At 42.0% G+C, this 24813-nt stretch overlaps 1 protein-coding gene across 8 annotated transcripts in view; it reads right to left on the reverse strand.

Annotated features, from left to right (window-relative positions):
* The window catches only part of tenm2a (teneurin transmembrane protein 2a), a 227807-nt gene that overhangs the window by 50311 nt on the left and 152683 nt on the right, over positions 1-24813 (reverse strand). For 5 of the 8 annotated variants that reach the window (XM_086223071.1, XM_086223069.1, XM_086223070.1 and 2 more), the window contains 2 exons: positions 14049-14255; positions 3062-3293 (listed from right to left, as the gene is read on the reverse strand). In XM_086223071.1, the coding sequence (XP_086079197.1) occupies positions 3062-3293; positions 14049-14255 (439 nt within the window). The remainder of the gene's footprint in view (positions 1-3061; positions 3294-14048; positions 14256-24813) is intronic. The other 3 variants (XM_086223073.1, XM_086223072.1, XM_086223075.1) reach the window with 1 other exon arrangement.

Below are 24813 nucleotides of genomic sequence, written 5' to 3' on the forward strand. Positions count from 1 at the left end.
AGTAGTTCCCCATCCATCCGCCCCACTCTACCCTCTGCTGCTCCATCCAGATAAATTGAGCTGCTGCCGCAACCCTCTCCGTGATCTTTTTTCTCCCCTAGAGCTGAGGCCCACAGCAGAACAGCCTGGAGGTGCACCGGAATGTCCTGAGATCACACAGTGAGATTGAAACCGGCATCAGCCAGACAAGAGGCTCTGAGGGACCGATTGGAAATCAGCACAAAAAAGCTGGAACACATGTACACACGTTAACTCGCATGCACACCAAGAAGTGCATGCTTTCTTTTTCTTGCTCACACACACAGAAGCGCCAACCATCTCTAGTCATTTATCTCACACCAGTAAATGTATCCATGTTCTAGCGTCTCCCTCCTCTGCCTTTCTATCTTCGCTCTCACACACTCCCCAAAACAATCTCCTTCAATCACCACCTCTCTTCATTTCTCACCATCTCTCTCCCTATTTATCTCTCCCTCCTCCACCGTAAACCATTCCTTTCCACCCCTCTCACTCCTCCGTTATATTCCTCTGCTATATCGCTGCTCCCTCACTCGTCTGTTTCTATCTCTCCTTCCCTGCCAGTCATCCAGGTCCTGGGGTGTTCTTAGGTGATCAATCTTCATCCTCAGTGCTGTCACATTATTGGGTCAGGCCAAAACACACGTGTGCACACACGTTTGCTGTATCAAGTGGACAACAAATGCCAAGATTTACATATGATTAAAATGGTTAGCAGTCACTGTCAAAGAAAACACTCATCTACCACGAAGCACAAAAAAAGCACACACTATCACACGATTCCGCCTGACGTGCACACGTTTGCTCATCATCTCCTAGGTGCTTGTTTTAATGAGATGCTCTCTGCCAGTGGAGGGATGGTGTGACTCTCTGGCTCTGCCTGGCTGGCTCTGACCCAGTCACAGGCTCCAGCAACTCCAGCCTGCCAGCCCACCCAGCCTCCACCATCGCCAGGCCCAGACTGGAGGGTCCAAACTGGGCTGCAGGGTAGATCTCGGCTCCCTTTACCATGACAGGCTCGAAGCCATGCCCAGCCCCACCACCTGAACATGACCAAATACTGGCACGGCACAGGACTCGACAGCATGTGAGTGTGTTCGTTTCAATCTATAAAGATGGCAGTCTGTGAAAAGATAATTCATAACTTTATTTTTACAACCCCAACCTCACAGATCACAGCATATATCACAAAAATACTTACTCCCCTTAATGGCATATTACCATGGCAACCCAGGTCTAGATAAACAATTGCGACTGCAAATAGCTTTCATTTAAAGCCCGAGGTCTTGTTGTTTAACACCTAGCATTTCCTACCCATGTGTCAGCACAGGCTGAGCATAAACCTGAGATCAGTGAGGCTGAATTAAACATGGCCAGGCTTCATTAATACTGCACAGGACTGGCACACTGGGGAACTCATCTGGGACCATCAGAGCTGGAAGCCCCAATGCCCAGCAGGAGAAACACAACTACAGCTCGCAGAGTAAATGCTCAGGGAGCAAGTGTGCGCATGCTAGCAAGCATGTAGGCAGTGTCCCTCTCACCGCATGCCTCATGAATAGTAATATGCTGCATGAATGCTCTGTTTGCCTGGTAAGTGCTCTTTGTGCACAGGAAAAATAGCGCATGTGCAGGGTGTGTGAAATGGTTTGTATCTCCTCCTCCTTCGCTCCAGGTTGCATGCATAACAGCCAGTTCTTTGAATGTATTGCGCTTGTAAACAAAGAGGAGAATACATGTTAATAGCAGTGACTCAGTACCAAACATTTCTGTGTTTAACAATGATGAAAGCACAACATGTTGCATAAGCTCTCTATATTAAACCACACTTTTGATATTTAACTCAACTTTTTACAGCCACAGCATCCTGCCTGATTTCTTTCTTCATGTTTGATGAACAACCCTTGGGGTGTTACTGCAATTTTGATCTTTGCACCTCACACAGTTCTGCATGTCACTGCTTAGAATCGTTTACTCACTGCAAACCATGATGAGAGTGCTGACATTTAAAGGAACAAAGGGAAATGGAACATCCAAAATGAAGCTTTCACATTATCCGTGTTGCACCATCCACTTTTATATAACACCACCTCCCTGCTGGGGTGATAACTGCTCCACAACACATTCAAATATACTTTTGTAAACTAAAAATTGTTCAGCAAGAGACAAGACGTGGCAGACTATGGTTAGCTGGCTAGTGCTACCATGTTACTGGGTAGTTTCAGACCATCATCGGTTTGCTACAATACTTAGCGTGGAAAGACGTTTTCAAAGGAGCTCTGAGAAGTAGCTTTGACGTCACTTGTGAGTTTTCAATCTAAATTTAGGTTGCATTCATGATCACAGGCCATATGCTTAACATCTTTGTAAGTTGAACACAGTGGAGATAATAAAGTTATTACTGCCAATACCGTAACTGACAGAAATCAGTAGAGGTTGGGACCTGACAGCAGAACAGGTTTCCTCCTGAAAACCATTTTGGTTGTTTGTTTTCATTAAAGGGAAATTGGTTGTCAGTCAGCCACAACCAGGTTCTCCTCCCTCTGTGTTTACAGTCTCGTTGTTGCAGGTCCCGCCCCCCTCTTGACATTGATTGTGGTCAATTCTGTAAATGCTGAATTCATAGGATTTTAATAGAAAATAGATGCCAACGTCCACCATGTCGTGACGGTGTGTAAATGAGTTTCACTGTGACCACCTCACAGTCATGTTTGAGAAAGTAACACACCTGTTACTTGACATTTTTAACTATATCATCTATGTAAAAATTTCTTTTAACAATTTTCTCTAAGAATGCTTTTGTAAGTGTTGTGGGCCAGTGCTACTGTCTCTACAGCGTTTTTATTTTCTCTGCTCTCTCTCTGACACATCACCCCGTGTGCTCACAGGAATGTTGAGAGCAGCCTGTGCTCTGACCTTTTATTCCTTGATATTGATTACTGGGTGCCGATTTCAACACCACACTTACTGTAAATGACTCCAGATATCAGCATCAAGTAAACCTATCGACAGTAAAAATCCAGACCACGGGAAATCCTCTCACCTGGTTTCCAGGGGGACGTTACTGTTGAGCACCCAGCTGTCCTGGAGCTGGACGGACTCGGGAGTGGTTGGCCCGTCTCCGGTGCCTGGAGCAGGGGCATGAATGGGGTTACGACCGCCTCTCAGGGTGTTTCTGTTCAGGCTGTTGGCTGACTGATGGGATAAAGTGTGGTGGTTGTGCGGAGGGGGCAGCGGAGGTCGGAGCTTGGACTGAGTGTGGTGGTTGGCAGCCCCTGCAGGAAGACAGGAATAAAAGTTTGTTTCAGATGATGTAAGAGCTGATTTCCAAAAACCTTCAAATCAAAACACATTTTTATTTTAATATTTATTCCTTCATGTGCCAAAAGCTATTCAGCTAGTGAGAACTTTATTAACATTTCATGATTTGCTTCTAATGTGTCAGCAATCATTTTGTGTGGATTTCCTGTGCCTCCACACATTTTTGCAATAGCTCTGGAACACCTTGAGGGATTTCTTCCAAATTTCTTGCAAACATGGTACTGAAGGATCAACTCAAAAGATCTTGGTGGTCAAAAGTCATGATCGCTGTCACACAGTAGCTTAAGAACACCTTGAGAGAATTTCTCAAGATTTGCCACAAAATTCTAATGAGACTTAAGGATGAACTTTAATTTATTTTGAACTTAAAAAAAAAAATTAAAACGAAAACTCTGTTGATAAGCACAAAAAAAACCACCCAGACAAATCATCAGCAAGTGCCCACATCATAATCCCTAAAGTTCAAAAAGAAGGAGGTAGATATTTAAAACTTTTATCATCCCCATCTCTTTTTATTGTTCAATAAACTGTGAGTGACTGAGAAGATCTGGGGGGTCAAAAGTCAAGGTCACCACCGACATGTCCCCTTTTGCAGAGGCATTCAAATGTGATATGGTCCCTCTTGTTCAAATGGCAAAACTTACTTTATTTCAGCTAATTAAACCCAGGAAATTGAATTATCATTGCATTGTACTTCCATGTTTCTATGTTTTATTTTCAGTGTTTCACTTCTGTTCCTCTTTCACCTTCACACTTCCCTGTTTTCTTTGTCACAACGAAGGGCAGCGTGTGTATAAGTGTGAGTGTGTGTGTGTGTGTGTGTGTGTGTGTGTGCGCGCGTGTCTGTGTGAACAATATTAGAGCACTCAGCACAGCATGTGCTCTCATCCCTTGCTCTCAGACTTGGGGGAACATGTCAGCTAGAATCCAATACCAGCCCCTCCAACACTGAGCTAATGGACTGTTGAGTGAGAGAGCTGAAAAACAAACCCAGATGACTCAGACAAGAACACCCATTCACACATCACATTTCTATCTCAGCCTCTCTTGCTCTCCCTTCTCTCTGCGAATCAGTGGGGCATTTGAGCCTGTCTTGAAGATGTTTGTGTGTGTGGGGCTGGACAGAAAAAAAAATCAATAAACCACATACTATGTAATATAGAAGACACAGTTGCTTCACTTCTTACGCATTAGCATTCTTGCTGCAAACACAGACAGGTGCATGTGTTTGATGCATATCTGAACACAAAAAGAAATCAAAAAACAAATGTTGAGGTGTCATAGTAAATGCTTCATTGTAATGTCTGAACAGAAACACATTGATGTTAAATTTGGCTTTACAAGGCAGATCTCGGTTTCTTTCATCAGTACTACAAGTCACACTTTCATCATTATTTTACACATCTAAGCTTGGAAAACATTACATGGTGTTTATTTCACCTTGTCTTCCTCGCACTGATCAAATGACAGTGTATAACCACATATAGGCTGCATCACCACACTTGCCCTCATCTTTAACAAGATAAAAAATTAAAAACATTGTTTGGGAGGGAGCCAATGGGCTTCTCTGCTGTGATAATTGTCAATCATTAAATTCCTAAGAGGCTAAAATGTCTCTTTAAAGACACACACACACACACACACACACACACAAACACACACATACAAAATGGTAAAACTAGAACAAAGGCAAATCTCCTTGAACGCTAACTATCTTTCCCCATTCCTCATTTCCTTCCTCCTAGATTGGCGGATAGAGCTGGTAGAGGGCAGTGAGCTCCCTTGTAACTCCAGCTGTTTGGAAGGTGACCTGATTCCTTTGCGCCGCCACTGGGACTCAGGTGTCACCCACATGGCACTAAAGAACAGATGCTAGTGAAAGGAGAGAAGATGCGAAGGAGATGAGAGAGAACGATGGAGGGGCCTGACCTCAGCTTCACAACGAAGACACAAAACATCTGTTTTCACATGCAAAGATGCTCTTGGGAGAAACACACACACACACACACACACACACACACACACATATGTACACGCTCACATATGCAAACATACATGCAATTATGCACCTGCAGGAAAACTTATGATATCAAACTCTTGCATCATACATGTATGCGTAAACTGCTATTTAAGTATGCAGAGCCATGCAACATCACTTCTTCTATAGAAGTTTCTTTTCTTTTGTCTGCATTTATTTTGTCTTTTTCTGAGACACATTCTGACAGAAATCATGCATGCGAAAAGCATTTTACAAATACATCGGACTTCATTTTCCCTCCCCGTGATTCCACTATAAATGTGAAATACTGTAGCTCCTCGAATACTTTTCTGCACGTTTTTGCTTTAATTACTTTCTTTTATCCCACAAAATTGCACACTACAGAGAGGAATAATACAGTCCAGGTGATGCAAAAAGAAAAGAGGGGCACCCCTGTGTCTTTCATGTTTAAATGTGCATACAAAACTGCACGCTTTTATTCATTGTTCACTTTTCTGACATAAATACATAAACTGCGATGAATAATATATAGCAAACTGTGTATGGAGGAGCAGTATATACCGTTTTCAGGCCCACTCTACAATGTGATACAATGGAATGGCATTAAATAGCCTGCCATGTTTTCGTACTTCTCTTGCGTCACATCATTGTGTCAGGCATTTTAAAAGGTACCATGAAATGAAAGATGCATTTTTCTTTCCAATTTTAATCCTGTGTCCCTGTTTTGCAAAATATATGTTAAAAAAGAATAAGATTTTTTTTTGAATGAAAATTCCTTTTTTTTCTCTTCCTGTAAAAGCTTTTGAAATGTTTGATGTAGAGATGCACAAATTGGGTGTTTTTTTGTTTTTTTTCCTCACACTGGGCAGGCACGGCATGCTGAAAAACAGCACATTTCAGTCCCTGGCTAGTCAATCGGAGCATCCCCAGTTTGAAGACTCATCCTGAACTAAGGGGTGTCAATAATTTTGTGGCATATAAAAATCCTCTCTTAGATTTGTATACTTCTCTCCTCCTCTTCCCCCTTTTAAAGCAAAATGTCCTTTTCCACTACACTCACATTTCTGACAGTAACAGCTGTAAAACAATAAAATGGATAAATAGATGTGAGCCATGTAACCGTGGTGTAATGATTCATTTCACGATCAAAACTGAGCTCTCTGGTCTTTGGAAAGTCTTGTCTTCAATTACATGATAGACACACATTCAAGTCAGCAGAGGGCTAACCGTGAGCTGAAGTTTGCTCGTTCCTGGCACACATGTGGAAGGTGTTATTCACATGTAACGCAATTTGGCAATCAATATTTGTGATGAGTTTCCCCCTGGCTAAATGTATTTTATCTGAATATGTAAATATGTGAAAACAAATCATCTGTTACACAAGTGTTTTGCAGGTTTGTGTGCTTTCATTGTGTAGACATGCTTCAGAAGTTCATTTCAAAACAAGCATTTCACCCCAGCCTGTTGAAACAAATCAAATTAGAACCTATGCTTATTGCTCTGCTTTCAGAGGAGCACACGGGTCTTGCTGGGCAACAACTGAAGTGAGATTAAAATGAGATTAGCCAATTATAGTGATGATAACAGGGGTTAGGGTTATCGACAAAAAGGTGCTCTAACTGGACCCACTCCAACACTGGATTTTTTTTCTCCCCTACATTTTTTTTCTTGTTCTTACACAGAGATCGTGTGTAAAAAATACACGTCTGCACAATACAAGAGGTGAACATGAAAAACATAAAAATGCATAGCAAGATTATTTAAAATGACTTAAACTGCTGTGTTTTCATATCTCATTTTGTGATACTAGGCTGTAGACCATGAACTGCTTGTATGCTTGTGTGATAGAGACATCTATCCTGGAGACACTACGCAGAATTTCACTTCGTGACTCAATGAAAAAGGACTTACTATCCAGCAGCCAATTCCACAGCATGGAAATGTCAGTCTCCAAAAAGATCTGCCTGTAATTCTTTACTACTACTGCTGCCTTTATGGCCCACCAGGATTGTCAAGCACTGTCAAGAAGAGAGTATTTGGAAAAACAAAGGACTTATTATTCATATAAATTGTATGTTTATTGTAGGAATATCTAGCTGTGCTAAAAAAAAAAAAAATGGCTGGATTGGATGTCAGGACTTCAAAATGTCTCATTAGTCATGCTGCAAAAATATTTATAATCATAGACAAATTGCTTTCCCTTTTTAGCTTCGACACATGAGAGAGATGTCAAAGAAATTCATGGACTTCAAATACATAAAAAGAATTCTTAGAGCTTGCCAGAAAAAAAATATCCAAACATATTTTGAAGCCTGGTCTCTAAGGCCGGGGTGCAAGGCCAGGTTTTTTTTTTTTTTTTGCTGTTGCGTTTTTATTTCTAAAAACACATGCAGTGAGAACTCCTGAGCACAACACAAATCTACCTCACCGATTACACTACAAAGTACGTTGTAATGACGAATTGTCCAGCTGCTGAAGTAAAACCCGCATGGAGGCTAATAGGAACAACCATTTTAATACAAAAAAAATCTGATAAAAGAAAAAACATGCAAGGTAAATTGAGCAGTTAAGGACCAGCTGAGCAGATCCATCTTTTTTTGATGGTCTTTCCCTCCTTCCTGTCTACTCGCCCACTAAATCAGTGACCACGGAAAGATACAGCTCGGTTTTGTTTTCGCAACCTCTGAAACAGCTTAGAGCCCTTCTGACTGCTGTTTAAGCCTGACCCAGTTTATTGTGTCCAAGGTCCCCTGCGACTAAGAAGGGAACTATGGCTGTAAACTGGTGGATTTTGCTCCAGCTAATCCCTGGAAGTTTATTATATTCCCCGATTTCAAAGGAATCTCATTCAATAGAGGAGCATTAAGCCCCAGACACGCCAGGCCGACGGCCGGCCATCGGTCAATGTCGGGCCACTGGTGAGTTTCTTTGGCCCTTTGTCCTGTTTGCTGCATGTTGGCGATGTTGTCAGCAACTTTTCTGGCTTCAGCCAATCACCACGCCGGAGGAGATCAGACAAAAAGAGACATCAGAGCCAACTTTCATCTTTTTATTAGACGTGCTTTATTAGAAGTAGCTGTATCACAAAGCTGAGGGAGTGCAGTGAAATTGATGACAAACACTGACTTGTTTATATTATGTATCTATTTTTATCATTCATATTTTATTAAATCATGCGTAATTGGTGCAGCATCAAGTGTGAGTATTTCAGCGCTCTGCTCCCACAAGCATGGGGTGATATCGATTCAACCGTTATCTGTATTTGAGGTAGTTCGGTAACAAAAGAGCCCAAAGGGCCTTATTTTTTTTCCAACCCAAGAGAAAAATGGTCATTGGCATATTAGATGTGCATCCCCAGACGAACCACCCACATTCCTCCTCGGTCTTTGACTGGCTTGTAATTTGTGCCTTTTAACTGTGTGTAGAGTGGAATGGATCAGAGGAAGAGAGGGAGCTGGTCTGTTGTTAGTCTGTCCACTTTTAGCTCAATTTCATTAAAAGGAAACATAACACAGACCAGAAAATCTTATTTTCAAGAGATTTGCTCTGTTTTCCTGCAGTTATCTCAATGTGTACAAAGCAAAGAGTCCATGAAGAGCAAAAACCACAAAAGTGTGGCAAAGCTATCCTCCTGGCCGGGGGATGAACTGTCCTCTGTCTTCTGTTGGAGCTTCGGTGTTTGGCCGATGCTGATATGTGGTTGGTTGTCACAGCAGGGATGGCCTTGTTTTTGCATGTTGCCTTTTAATCCAGTGACAAGCAGAACAAATTCTAACCACTACAGCCGTCATGCTGCGATGATTCCAGTGACAATTAGGCACTGAAACAACTAATATTACTGGGACCACACAGAAAATTACTGCATTTAATATCCAGGAATTTAGATTCTAGACACACTGACTTCCTCTGTGAGAAACTGTCTACTCATACCATATATTGGGTTGTGATCTAGTCTGCCTGGTATGGAGCAAATTTTTGGCTCAGACACAAGCAACATTTAACATTTTCCCATCATCTATGGTTTAACGTGGGTTTGGCATGTCTTCATCCAACAACATGTCTACTAACCTGCCTCCCCTCGAAAGCCCACTGTGAATGCACACATATTCGAGAGGCAGGGGCTCGCCACACCATATTAATCTCGCAGTGTGTGTGTGTCTGAGTGTGTGGCCAACTGGCAGCAGAAACCGACCAAGGCAGTTTGTTTTGCAGCCCTGGATAGGCAAACTGTTTATTGACATTTTCTGTGGTTAACGGAGAAAAGATGTCAGAGGTCAAGATGTGTATTTGTGTGTGTATGTGTGTGTGTGTTCACAGGACAGAAATGCCCATTCAGCAGTTAAAAAGGATCATTGCAGGGCTCAGCTCCCACCCCTCGCTACCTACCCTCCCTCTGTCCGTCCCTCCATCTCCTCATTTCATGCCCCATATCTCTACAGCTTCTTACCCTCTTTTTAAAAACCGTCATGCCACCCTTCATTGTTTTTCATGCCACCTTCTCCCCGAGCTAATTACTATGCTTCCCATGTTTGCAGGTGGTATATTCCCATGTGCCATTGCTTCATATGCCCTTTGTCTCAGAATATCACATTCTCCTCATTTGTCATTCTTCTCAGATCTCAGAAGCTGAGCACAATGGAAGGAGAACTTGAGGTGAAACCAAACACACACACACACACACACACACACACACACACACACACACACACACACACACACACACACACACACACACAAACTCTTCATGATGCACAAGCATGACATATATGAGAGATAAATTTAAAGACATATATTTACACATTCAACACACGCACACTAACACACATACACACATCACAACACATACACCGCCTCTGCCTTGGCTAGTCATCTCTGTCTAATTAGGAGGCAATAATCCGCTAGAGAAGAGTCATCACATCCAGCCAAAAACAAACAGTCTATGAGCAGAAATGCACGTTATCACCCACACTCACACATGCATAAACGCACACGCGCACGCAGATCATCCCACTGCAAATGTCACCCTTACATAAGCGCCATTAGGAAGAATAACATTAGAGCAGGAGAGGAGAGAACACATCTTTGTTGTGCCTTTGTTTCTGTAGATTTGTTTCAACAAAGCCATTAAACATTCATTGCATTAGCAGTGACTTGAGGTGGCTTCCCTGGCAGCAGATAGCTAGCCACTTTAGAAGAGGTCCAGGCTAAAAATAGCTAAGCCTTCCCCATGTATAATGAATGGCTAGAGACAGCGCTAATGCTAGCTCTTTCCAGGAGCGATCTGCTATGCTCCGTTTGGCCGTCTCAGCTCTCCTGGCGTTCTGGGGGAAGCGTTCCCAGACAGGTGCTCTGAGGCAGACAGTATTCCCATATAAACATTCGCAAACCCAATTCCCAGCCAATCCTCCGCAATGGTGTTCTGTTCCCATTCAACTGTCATGCTTCACTAGGAACACAAGTCATGTCTGTCCACCTGTTAGCTAAGGTAATGGTGGACTACTTTATGCCTATACACACACACACACACACACACACACACACACACACACACACACACACACACACAGACACACACACACACACACTCACTCACATATAAACAGCATGCAGCTTCCTGAGGATTATCTCACCGCGGTCACTTTCTGCCTGACTTGGTAAGGCTCATTTCCTTCTCAGCGTCCACTCTCTACATGACAACACAAAACACACACACACACACTCCACACACTCATATGCTCGTGCTGACTCGCTGCACATGCATAAACAATCACTGGTTATAGGTGTTTTCTTTCCTCACAGCCGCTCCTGTGTCCTCCAACATGCCAGGGTGTGTTTATACTGTGCCAGACTGCCACTCTAAACTCATTTAGGCCCGGTTTTAATGGACGCCCAAAGCCAAGGACTCTCTCTGCACCCATTAGATCTGCAGTCCTGGCTGGGAAACGCGGCAATTTGCAATTTCATCTCAATGTTGCTCTCCCTCTATCTCTCTTTCACCCTCTAAGCACTCATCAGCTTACTCCTTTCTTTCTTAAACTCACATCCTCCATTTTACTCTCTGTCTCTCCCTGCTCCCTGTCAGTTGCTTTCTCGGTCTATTTTTACATGTGTGTTGTTTTTTTTTATTTTTATTTTTTTCATGGAAGATGTCTCATTAAACAACTTCAGAGTTTTTCTCCCTTTGTATCTCTGTGTGTACATGCTCAGCCGAGACTGAAAGAAGCCCCAGAACAAAAAGTGTGGGTGTATGCGAACAAGAGCGAGAGATAGAGAGAGTGTGCCTGCAAGCCTCACTTTCCCTCTTTGCCAGAGTCTGCCATTAGGGTGTCAGTGGCAGAGTGAATTTATTTGCTGTGCGGTTACTGGGCTAATGATTGATGTTGCCCCAGCAAACAGTAAACCAATTAGAAGGCTGATGTAACGTCATTTTAAAAGCCTCCTAATCACGTTCCTCTTGAACCTGGGACCCGGGCCTTCCCTAATGAAGATTTATACTGGATCAAAGGAGAGCCTAACGCCATTAACAATAGATTGTATTCCACCAAAAATCACATTAGGACTTTCTCTTTCACTCCCATCAGGCCTCTGCTAAATATATCTGCTGATTACAAGTGCAGATGCACAGAGGAGAGCTAGGAGAAGCAGGGGAAGACAGACAGAGAGGGACAGAGTTTGCCCAGTCGCTAATTGTCGAGAATAAATGTGTGCGCTGATGAACAAACTCATTACAGCACATTGGGGTGTGGGTTTGTGCATGCATGCATATGGAGGGGGAGATGTGTTGTAAGGTGCTGATATAAGCACACAGGTCCAGTAACAGCCGACAAGAGGATGTCCAGTGATGAAGGAGAAAGCTTAGAGCTGGGGAAACTAACTAGTTTGTCTTTGCTACAGCGATCCTCCTGCTAGCACTTAAAATTCATCACCCCCTTACCTTTCACTTTATAGTGGATTATTAATGTCACATGGGGGGAAAAAAAGGACAAACACACCTACTCAGTAAAAGTGCTCAGCAGAGTGTAGGGGTTGCTTTCACTTACCATTGTTTTCTGGAAATAGTTGACAAAGATTGGAGGGTTACTTTTAATGTGAAATCCATTAACATATTAAACATTTTCTTATAAGAACAACACAAATGTGTTTCTAGAGTGTTCTTTCCTTTTAATGATGATGTGTTTTGGAGTAGTTCATTAATTTAGAGAGGTGGGAAGTATCAATATTTTATTTAAGGATTTATTTCTCTGAAAACCTTTTACTCTAACCCACTACATTTTAAACCAAATGTCTCTAATTTCTATTGCTAGCACTTTTATTTAGTTTAATGCAGATTAAGTAATTTTTGTTTTTAATGGAGCACCTCACCCCACATTCAGTCCACAAATAGAACAGATAGAAAATAAGACCTCGGTGTATGTGTCAGTGCATTTTTTACATTTTTAACTCCCCTGCTGAAGGCTCAATTAGACCTGAAGTGTGATCATAATATTTACAGTTCTCTTTCTGACACTGAAAAATGATTTGTATGTCAGTGTTAATTATTTTCTGAGTATTGGGCCTTATTCAGGAATCTTTCTTAAGCACAAATTTGTTCTTACACACTGCAGTTTTTTTTTTTTAAGTACTTATACATTTAGCCATGAGGCACTGCTTCCAGTCTGTATGACTAAACTGAAAGCTAAAAAAAAAAAAAGTCTTAAAGCGTGTAAGAACAACATAAGATTACATTAAAGCCCTTTCTTTGTTAGATGTCAAGTTATAACATTCAAACCGTCTTCTAATCACCGGCGTTTGCGTGTCTACGTGATAGCAGCATAACTCAGAAAGTTGTGGATGGATTTTGATGAAATTGGCAGCTAGTAGAACTTGAGAGAAAATCTGTTGAATTTTGGATTTGATCCAGATCTGATGATGTCATATGTTCTGGGCACAGAAATATACTTTCCAAGTGCCCTCTAGTCATTATATTAGTATTACACTTTATTCTATAAGGTTCAGTTAGCTTTGCACATGAAGAAGAAATGTTCTTCAAATGGGTACTTGAGTAAAAATATTGAATCCATTTTTTTCTTACACTGTTACTGACTGTTCCTCACTTTTATCTTGCCCACCTGGAATTGAGAGAAATCACAACCACATGGAGAGAAGCTGTAATTTGGTATCCACCTTTTCCCCCCAATGCTGCCACAGACCAAAATTCGAAAAACTCCATCCATTGTAAAATGAGAGACATGTTCTCGTTTACTGGCGAAGGTGCTTCATGAGTTAGACAAGGGCTAAATGTAAAGGACATTTATTTATATGTGAAGTGATGCACTGTAGTTTTCAGATTAGAATGACCTATGAATTTCAGATTGCAACATAGATGCATCAACTTCCAATTTTTTCTGCAATCAAAAATTCCAAAATAATGATTCAAATAGTTTAAAATCAACAGTTGAACTCTTTAAAACGTGTATTTATATAAATAAATAAATAAATATATATTTTTTAATTAATATTTAATGTCTGTAACTGTCAAGTTTAATGTATGGTGAATGGTAGATATTCCAAAGGAGGATTGCTAAATGAAGGTCTAAGAAAAAGATATATCAGTAATTTAAAGCATCGAGAGAAAGAAAACCAGATCAGGACACATGAGGATGTAAAGACATTGATGAACGGATGAAATGGAAGGAGCGATAAAGGATAGATGAGTGGAAAGCTCTCTTACCCGTGGAGGATTGCTGGGCCCGGAGCAAGTATGAGTCATCTGGGTGGGGCTCCAGGTGAGAGTGGGTGGAATTTTTCTCCAGCAGGGGCACCTGACATTCCCTGATCGGTGGAGACGGGCCGGGGGAAGGGTGGTGTGGGGCAGACGAGGATGACGGAAGGGACGGAGGGAGCAAGGAGGAAGAAGAGGTTGGAGGCAGTGGGCGACCTGGAGGATGGAGGTAAACAGAGAGGGAGAGAGAGAGAGAGAGCGAGAGAGAGAGGGAGAGAACGAGAGAGAGAGAGAGAGGGGGGGGGGACGTTAGACAAAACAGATGGCAATGACTGACAGTGACGTGGTGGTTCCAAGACATGAGTTTACACAAAAATCTGGATAACTTTATGAAGAAAAAGACAAAAAAAAAAAAAATTAGAGCAATATATTTGTGTGTGTGTGTGTGTGTGTGTGTGTGTGTGAGAGAGAGAGAGAGAGCGAGAGAGAGACTGTTTTCAGGTCCACAGGCAGCATGTTCGAGAGTCCTCGTGGGGACTATTTGTTTGATCGAAATACTTCCAGTGAAAACTGCTCACAGAGAGAAATCTCAGACAAATACCACAATCTGCAGCATGCGGCTGGATGTTATAGTTGGAAAATGTGAAAATACTTCTTTTTCCATTTAGGAAGCCATCCTTTTCAAATCTGAACTGCTGCAAAAAGACCTGCAGCCACATGTTTTCTAGATAAGTGTGTAAACCCGCCTCTTGGACCAGGCCCCTGGTCATAGCAATGTTAATCAGCTTTGATACAAACACAAAAGATTGCTGAGACTGGAGAGCGTCGATACTGAGAGAGATTCACAGAGAAAGCTCTCCTGAATACATTCATGAGAATTTAAACCTTTCACTGCATGCAAAGCTGACACTTCAGCGCCAGCCTAAAAATGAAATGATGCTCATTTTTGCGCCTTTTTTGGGGCTAGATTGTAAATCACAGGGTGTGTGACTTCAACTTTCCATTTGAAAGAGGCGGAACATGTCATTTGTTCTTACATAGTCTCGCTGGATTGGCACGATGGGATTAGATTTCTTGAGGACCTACATCTTTTTGTATGACTGTCCTCTACATGGGTAAGACAAAAGAAAGTTAACAGCAAGTCTTTAAATAGTAGGAGCCATGGGGGACACGTGGACACAATCAGGCTGTCCCATACACCAGAGAGAGAAGAGAGGGATGAAGAGATTTCATCCTACTCTCCGAAGGTTTGGAAATCAAGGACAAAGACAAATCTAATAAATTCTATTTAGAGACGGCTCAAAATATAGAATAATTATGTCTGCCATATTTGTAGCTCAATCAATCAACAATATGGGAAGAATGAGGCCACCGAGTCCAGCCAATCCACTGAAGGACTCAGGTTATTAAAGTCACTAATTATGAAACTCATAATCAGTTATTTTCTCCTTTTTTTCACAATCAAAATTATATCCCCAGGCACTAATTGTGTTTTCTTTAAACAGCTTTACAAATAAACCTCTTCTTTTCGTCCGTAATGTCTCATCCTACAACTTTCTTTCTTACAAGTATGGAGGTGGAAAAAAGTAGGCTACCTCGCTGTTAGTTTCACAAACTTCATCCATTCGTCTTCCCTTGCCACTTTATAGAAGTGTTACAATACATGGCCTTTGAGTTAGTCACTTCTCCTTTCATTGCACACCTCCCTTTTTCTTTTCACAGAGGAGAAGAAAGACAGAAATGCGGTGAGACCTTGAAGAAAAAGACCACATTCGAACATTTATAATCGGAATGCTTTTTTCCCTTCTCTCCTTTTCTTACTTTCTTTTGAATTTAGATGTGATGGGATCATGAAACAGTATTCTGATCACAATGTACTGATTGAAATCAAAATGAGTAAAGGCCACAATCAATTAGAACCTTACTTTAGGCGATTGTGCGGTATTGTTGCTGCACCAAAGTGAGGCAAATGAATCATGGCAAACACAAATCTAGGTGCTGCTGCTGTTTTATAGATATACATTTAATAGAAGAGGAGGCAGAGCGATGCCTCCGTCCTGCTGTCCACCAGCTTGGAGTCATGCGTCATGGAAACCAGAGCTAGCATCGATCCGCAGCTCAGCATTAACTACACCCCAGAGAGTGAGAGAGAAAGGCTGCTCTTGTCTTCTGTAGGTGTGTGTGTGTGTGTGTGTGTGTGTGTGTGTGTGTGTGTGTGTGTGTGTGTGTGTGTGTGTGTGTATGTGTGTGTGTCTGTCCGGTCAATCTCATCAGAGCAAACAGAGAAAAATGGATAAACAATGGCAAAGCAAACACTGTGGCCGACAGGAGGGAAAGAAGTGAGGCGGGGAGGGACAGTGATGAGGGGATTCGGGGGGGGGGGGGGCGACAACAAGGTCATGGGGGCAGAGATGGTGGAGGATGGAGGGTTGAACGAAGGGAGAAGAGGATGGAGGGAATAGGACAGTCAAAAAGCCATGAGCCGATAAAGACAAGAGGAAAGCGATAGAGGCAAATTAGGAGGGGAGGGGGCCTGACGCTGGATGACGGCTGATGGGAAACCAGAAATGAAGAGGTACAGGAGGAATAAGCCATGGATACTTATGCAAAAATGCAATTGATCTAAATGAATCAATCACTCACTTCAATTGATGTTTCAGCTATTTGCATTTTTCACAAGGCCTATAATGAGGCTATTGGTGACAGCAGGCAATGAAAAACGCCTGCCTGTGTGTGTGTGTGTGTGTGTGTGTGTGTGTGTGTGTGTGTGTGTGTGTGTGAATAGCATCGCACCTTTAAGACTTTTTTTTATTGCTGTTGCATGCTATTATTGCATGTGTACACAATTAGCAGTGCACCAGCTTGTAAGATAATGTCTATGTGTGAACCCATATTAATATTTTACATCACTTTAATTACAAAAAAGGAAAAATTGCAATAGTTGGCCAAAAGCAATTAAGGGAACTTTAATCTCTTTAGCAATTATGCTGTGGGGCATCCTTAACTCAGCCGTTTCTGCCCGCTACATTTCTAGAAAGGTCAGGGAAAATTACTTTGTGTTATTAGAACAAAGACTTGGCAACGAGTTCATGTGGTTCTCTTGATGGTTGCCATCCTACAGACGCCTCCCAGGCCATCTGCATACATTTCTCAACCTTTATTCTCTCACTAAATCTACAAATCTAAAGTGTTGATTGGTGTGAAAAATAAGTGTATCGCAAGGGAAAATGAAGCATCGTAGGACTGTGGTACTGTAGCGAAGGCATTAGCGGAGCCCCTTGATGATTACACTTTTGGTTTTGACTCGTTAGCATGAGTGTGTGCCTGTTGCTGCTCTATTGTATCTATGTATTGTATAATCTGCTTCTCCAGCTAATTCTTCTCATTGTCTGCTCAATGACTTCTCTCCTCTCTTCTCTGTCCTTGCCTCTATTTCTGTCCTTCCCTCCCCCCCTTGCCTCGCTCCGTCCATCCGTCCACCCATCTGGCTGAGGTGAGGAGTGGTAGGCCGAGGAGAGTGGAGTGGAGCGAGGGATGGAGCGACAGCTGGAGCCCCGTCAGACAAGGAGAGACAAATTACCCCTCTAACGAGAGCCATTCATCATCTCTTCATCTCTCCCTTCTTTCACCCATCTTTTCCTCTGTACCTCTGCTTCAAAATGTAGCACACCTGGATGGCAAAATCCAGAAAAAAAATCACACACACAATTTATATTACGCGCCTCTATTAAAATGATGGGGAATAAGGAGGGGGGCACAAAACGATATGTGTGAATGAGTGGTACGCAGGAAGATGGAGAAAAAGACGCGACACACCCATGCTGGCACATGCAGAGAGTCATTACCATGGCTGCTGTCAGCACAGATGTTGGACTGAGGGGGAGCTGTCAGTCAGAGTGTGTGTAAGTATATACAGTATATGTGTGTATGGGGGTGTGTGATAGCGTCTGAGGGCTATTTAGTTATGACAGCTGCTGACACAATAGGCCTTTTTCTCTATTTATCCATACAGTTCAGTCTGTCTACTGCGTTCCATCTCTTCTCCTGCCCCTCCTCTCCTCAAACCCTCCTCGCCTTCTCTTTCCTCATCCCTTCTTCACATTCACATGATACACACCTGTTGTTGTCAGCGTTGTATGTGCGTGTGTTTGTTTTATGTGTGTGTGCCACAAATGGATATCCAGGAATGAAGTTTTTCATTTGAGCTCCTTGAGTCCTCCCACTCTTTTCTTTCCTTTGGTAATCATCGCCACCGCAGAAAAGGAGTGATAATACGAAGGGAGAGATAAGAGGGTGATTCAACAGACGTGCTTTAATTAATAAAGTTGGGCTTTCACTGCCTAAAGAGACGATTTTATCACTGGCTCTTTCTTTGATGTGTAACAGAGTGTCTGGGTTCTTCTCTGGCCTACAGCTCTCCTCGGCTTGTGCTCGCTTCCTTGCTTTCATCTCGCCTGCGTTACATCGTCACTCCAAAAACCACGGGGCCCTCTTACACACACAAACACACACACACACACACACACACCTTCCAGATGGGAAAAAGGTGCTATTCGGAAACAATAATTTATTTTACACTACATTATCTCTTGATCACGTTTTATTTCTTTCAAGGATTTTTTCAGATGCACAGGTGTTGTTTACCAGTTAACAGCAGGATCTCTTGATTTCCTGTTTGATGGACGCTCCTGTTATGTTCAAGGCTGCCCCCTTTGTGATTTCAAAGTAAACAGGCACCTGTTGGCTCAACCCCCCTCACTACCACCACCACACCACCACCACACACACACACAGACACACACACACCAACACGTACGCCACAACCCCAACATCACACACACTTTCACTACTCCATAAGCCTCAGTTACTAAAATGGACGTCATCTCAATTCTTTCTTAATTGCTTATTTGTTTGGATTTCAAAAGCTAACAATATCAGACTTTTCCATCATAAATGAATCCCACCTACACTGAAATAAGGTCCTCAGTGAGTTCAGTTCTGATTATGAGTTGCCCTTTGAGCATCATATATGGAAGAATGAGTAATAACAATTATACTATTATCCAAAAAAAAAACTTGGCAAAAAAATGAAGAGATGATTGCTGTGTCTATTCCCAAAACTTCACAAGTTGAGGATATTTCTTCAGTAAAAGCACAGATGGAACTCCTTGAGAAGGACACTGTGACAACCGGGACGCTAGTCCAACATCCAATTCCGTCTTCGCTCAAGTAGAAGCCCTTTTATTCTATGAAAAGAACATGATACTCACCAATGTGCATCGATACACTCAATCCTTTGACCCTGATGTGCAAACATGAGGGTGTGTGGGTATGTGTTTTAGTGGCTACATATTCCATTAGGATGCTACAGCACAGGCATTCTGTCCATTGTCAGGGATGTCCACTACGTAACTTGGGGCAACGGTGGAGGCTTCATTACCATATAAATTACATACATGTTGTTGCTGCTGGTGTGGATTGATGGTATTGTTATGGATTCTACACTTCGGACCCTCATTGAAAACAGTCAAAATAAATAGCCTCCTTCTTTCACACAAAGCGCACACACTCACAAGTACATCTACAAGTGCACGTGACACACACACACACACACACACACACACACACACACACACACACACACACACACACACACGCACAAACCTGCAGTGACTCTCAACCCCAGCTGCAGAAAGATAGACACTCATCCTCTCAGCCTTCCATTACCTCTGAACATGCTCTTTACAGGCTCAAAGGAATAGATCTGCAAAGAGAGAAATATATATCCATGCATGCGTGTGTGTGTGTGTGTGTGTGTGTGTGTGTGTGTGTGTGTGTGTGTGTGTGTGTGTGTGTGTGTCTGTGTCTGTGTGGCTGTGTGTCTGTGTGAGACTGCTGGGGGGGGGGATATTGCACCACATTAGCAAGCAGGAATATTGCAGGTTCAATAAACTCTACTCTGCTTACTTTTGAAAATAGATCTGCATCTAAATAATAATCATAATAATAAAGACATGGTATAAAATATGATCAGGGAGCAGAGATCACACAAAATGAAGTCATTTCCTGGCATACATGCTTGGAAGCAATTATTTCTAGATTTGTAATTCATATTATAAAATACAGTGACAGCAATTGTACATTACTGAAAAATCTACTGAATTGCTATAGGGCCAAGAAAACATTTTTTTCTGGACTATATTCAAAGATATCATTGCATCAATTAATCTGCTGATTATTGACATAAATAAGTGTGCTTATTCTATAAAGTGCTAATAAAATTAAAAAAAAAGCTAATCACAATTTCCTAAACTGTTAACTTTTTTCCAGTCAACAGTAAAAAAACCAAACATTTTTAAATTTTCTGTCATTCGTAAAAATTTTGGGGATCAAGGATCCTGAGAGCAAATGATTGACAAAATTTGGTTTCATAAAACGTTAAAGACTAATTGATTAGTAAAATAGTTGTTGATTAATTTACTTTCAGTCAGCAAGTCGGTGAATTTCTGCAGCGTTATCACATCCAGACGGTAGCAGGAGATACACCAGATATTCTGACTTCAAATAATGTTCATGTAAAAAACTATTATTATGATTCAACGCTATGATTGTTGTCTGGATGGTCACACTTATGTGAAATTTCGATGGCTTGCATGACCAAGTGGTTAAAGTGGCCGCGACTTGACAAGCAGTTAAAAAAAGTGAAGTTCTTGGTTGGAAATAGGAGACAAATTCTATGGTAACGTCTGCAAAAAACATGGACACTTGCTTTGACTGTGGAGGTTGAGGCAACATGTCTCGTGAATGTAGTGCAGCTCAAGTTGACTGTCTGATCTCGCTTGCAGGCATCGCTCCGTTGTATCAAATATTTGAGGCATTGCTCATAGCGATGCAACCAACCGAGGATTAACACTCCCAGCTGCTGTAATAGAACAAACTCTAAAAATTCACTTTCTTCAAACTGCAGACACTTAGTCGCTATGAAGAAAATAATGGAGCGTTCAGGAGCTAAAGATTTCTCCCTCAGGAATGGACAGAGACCAAAATCAGAGCAAGTTTATTGTTGGATATGACTGTGACAACGAGTGAAGGATGAGGCTGCTACCTCACCATATAATGCAATAATATGAAACTGTGACAATCACAACATACAGCTGCCCCAGCGTGACGAAAAATCAATAGAAGCGGGTTTAAGATAAAAGTCAGCTCACGTTAAATCTGTAGAAATTAAATTAAATCATTGTTTTCAACAAAAGATTAAGATGAAGCAGCCACACTGTTCTGATAAAGATCAAGAGCAGGATTTGTTAAGAAAACAAGCTTAGCCAACAATAAAAAGCTGCTTTCACAGTTGAAAACATCTTCATTAATTAGCACTAGTACATGAGTCACTGAAGAATAATTGTGTTGTTATCCATGCCTATGAAACCTTCAGTTTCCTCTTGGTTTAAGCTACTCTACTGCCTCGGTATAGTTGTGTCTCCAGCACACATCGAGGGTGGGAGGAAAACGCTTCAAATTCACTTGGAAAAAAACAAAATTACATGATAAAGCTATTCATCTATTAACAATCCCAAAATATTTGCTATCTTAAAAACTTCACAAATCATATGCATAAAATAGCGGGCAAAAGATGATAGTCGTTCCCAGCACAAGATCCTGCGGGGGCAAACACGCAGGATCGGTGCCTCCTCAACATAGCCAACCATCGATGAGTTGCTGTGCTTGCTATGAAGATCTCCTTATGAAGCTAAAACTGATCAGAAAACAGCTGGAAGAAATACAAAGATTTGAATGAAAGGTGAGCCGTGAGAGAGGAGTGCAAATGATCCGAATCCGTTTGTTACACGGATATGTGACCTCGTGCAGTTTCAGAAGTGTGTGTGTGTGTGTGTGTGTTGTATTCTTCTTTAATCTCATGAATAAACTCAATTCCAATGATGTGTGTTTCTTACATTATAGGAGGTGAAAGAATGAGGCCTGACTCAGCAGTGTTCCCTTTGTCGATTAGCAAACACATGCATGCACATAGAGAGAGAGCGAGAGGGAGAGAGAGAGAGAGAGAGAGAGAGAGAGAGAGAGAGAGAGAGAGAGAGAGAGAGATCAGCCTGGAGAAGGCTGATGTACTGTACTTGGAGCCTCTGGATGAGGACTGTTCTGTGGCCTGTTGCTGAGGGGGGGGGGGGGGGGGGGGAAATCTCCTCTCTTTGATGTTTAGCTCTATTTATAGGAAGAGTAGGAAAAGGGATGGAGAGCTGAAAAACACAGTACGGCAAAGAATAACAAGCTTACTGTTGAACATTGCTCTTTCAAGGTGAACACTCCGGACCGAATTCACTGAGCCTTTAGTGCCTCAGAGATGTGAGTGTTGTTATCAAAGAGAAATGGCAGCGTAAAAGCATGGTTTCCCTGTCGTCTGAGAAACACCGCGAACCTTTCCCTTGTATGCACGTGATACAAGATTGCAAAAACAACAGAGGGATACACAATAACGCAGGTTGATTCTAAAAGCAATTTGCAAGGGTCGTCATTGTGGGGATAATTCTCACCTTTATTCAAAGACAGTGTATTTGTACGAGTAATAGAATTTTTAATGGCAATATACATAGTGTGAGTGCACCTCAACCAAGTCGAAACACAAACCAGTGAAGCAGTCAATAATGTGCCTGCTGTTATGGCTTCTGTTTATTTTAAGCAATCTTTCCTTGTGTAACTTTTAATAAATTATTTCCCTAAAAAGTCAGTTTAATGACTTTACTGATTGCCTCTACAAACTTTTCCATGAATAGGTAATTATCACAATTTTATCATAATAGACCCCCAATTTATTTCCACATTTAGTTTAATTGTGGATTTGGAGGAATTGACATTTTGGAATGCCATTTTTATTACAATTTTTTTTCTGTTTTTTGATCTCAGACAAATCCTGGAGCTGAACTGCACCTTTTCAGCTCTTCGTTACTCGCGCCTAGGAGGTGGTCCTAATCATTGATTGCATTATTAGCTGCTGCCTCAGTAAATCAGATGTTAATTACATGCAGATTATGAGTTTGAATGGGATGAAAAGGTGTAGCTTTGTGGTTGTGTATTTCTGTGTCTGAGCCTTACGAGAGGACAGTGGAGAGAAGCGATTGTAGATTCCCATGCATGTCGCGGCCCTTGGAAGTGGATGCTGTTCTGGTCATGGATGGCTGAGAGGGATAGGTTGAGTGACAAGCCTCTGAGACCCACGTCAGCAGACCAGTGTCTGATGCACATTTTTTTGTTGATGTAAAGAAATTGCACTCAAAAATCCCACGTGTGCACATATTGTATACCCCTTGAATTCCCTCTCTACTCATCCATCCATCTGAATTCTGTGAAAACATGCAATCGTCGCACAGAATTACAATTAGTACAGCTTGCATCAGCTGACTCAGAGGAATATGGAGCTCCCTGTGCTGACGGACTTCACATGTGGTTGTGCATGTAGGTGTATGCCTGAGTGTGTACTTGGGCGCTCTTGTTTGTGAGCCAATTTTGCACAAACACTCTCTTGCAAACGTGATGCAACTCTCCAAGGCACGACCTGTAAACGCATTCAGCTCACAAACAGTTTTGCCTAGCCAAGCAGAGGCCAAAGGCTGTACTAGAGGAGAGAGGCAGCCCTGTCAAATGTTCAACTCTTAAGTCTCAGCCCCTTCACTCTGAACTACAGACCTCCGAGACAAATAATAAATGCCAATCTTTGTAGGACGAAGCCAAGTCAGTCAGTTTAAGCTTTGAATGAGATTTTTAATTACTGCATGACCTGGGGTATATTAGCGCATATTAATGAGGATCATTAACCTAGAGGTAACTAAGACCCCTCCTCCTTAACTACAACTGATAGCACCTCTGCTGTCTGACACTAAACTATCAGGGTGTTTTTTTCTAAAAGAGATCTGTCACAGATGGCTCATTCCATCCTTTGTAATAATTTGTACATCCTTATTAAAGTAAATAACTGGAGTCAATCTCCTTTTCTGTAGTCAAGGAATTATGGGGCTGAAAGCTGGACAATTCCCAGTGCTGATTTAAGAACCTTAGCGGCTGCTGCTTTTAAGTTTTTATACGTGTGTGTAGCAGCAAATATTTAAATTTTATGACAGCCCCCCCCCCCCCCCCCCCGGAAAAAAATTGTAGTTGATAGTACAGAAAAGGGAAGAGACAGAATAAACAATTTCACTTGACATATGCAAAGGTCAAGGTCTTCATCCACCTTGGCCCCCCTTTCTGGAACCACATGTGTCAGCTTCAGTCTTGTAGTGCCATTAGGCCACAGTCTCAACGGTATAGAGGCAGACACTTTAAACATTTGCAGAGAGCGCACACGCACGCACACGCACACACACGCACACACACACACACTGCATAAAGATACACTAATGCACAAGCACACACTCCTCTTTATCTTTTACTCTGTCCATTTCTTTCCACTCTCCTGTCTCAGCAGTTTATCCTTTCATCTTTACATAACTGTGTGCTCCCTCAGTGACCTGCTCTTAAAGTAGCTGTTCCACAGTACACACACGCAACACCACTCGGCTTTTGCTAATCCGCAGTGCAGGGACCCATCCGACTGAGCATAGGATCCCACTCTGACTCTATCTTAAATCTCTACTTGTGTCAATATCGCAAGTGGAGAAAAAAAAATATCAATACGATAATGAGCGCAGGGCCAGTGTGAAATGATTCTGTTGTGCTGATAGACACATAGGGGCTTGTGTATGAAATACAGGCCGATGCAGCAGAC

The sequence above is a fragment of the Aulostomus chinensis genome, chromosome 13, assembly GCF_037954235.1.
Source record: "Aulostomus chinensis isolate RoL2024-O1b breed Wild chromosome 13, RoL_Achi_v1.0, whole genome shotgun sequence".
Taxonomy (NCBI): domain Eukaryota; kingdom Metazoa; phylum Chordata; class Actinopteri; order Syngnathiformes; family Aulostomidae; genus Aulostomus; species Aulostomus chinensis.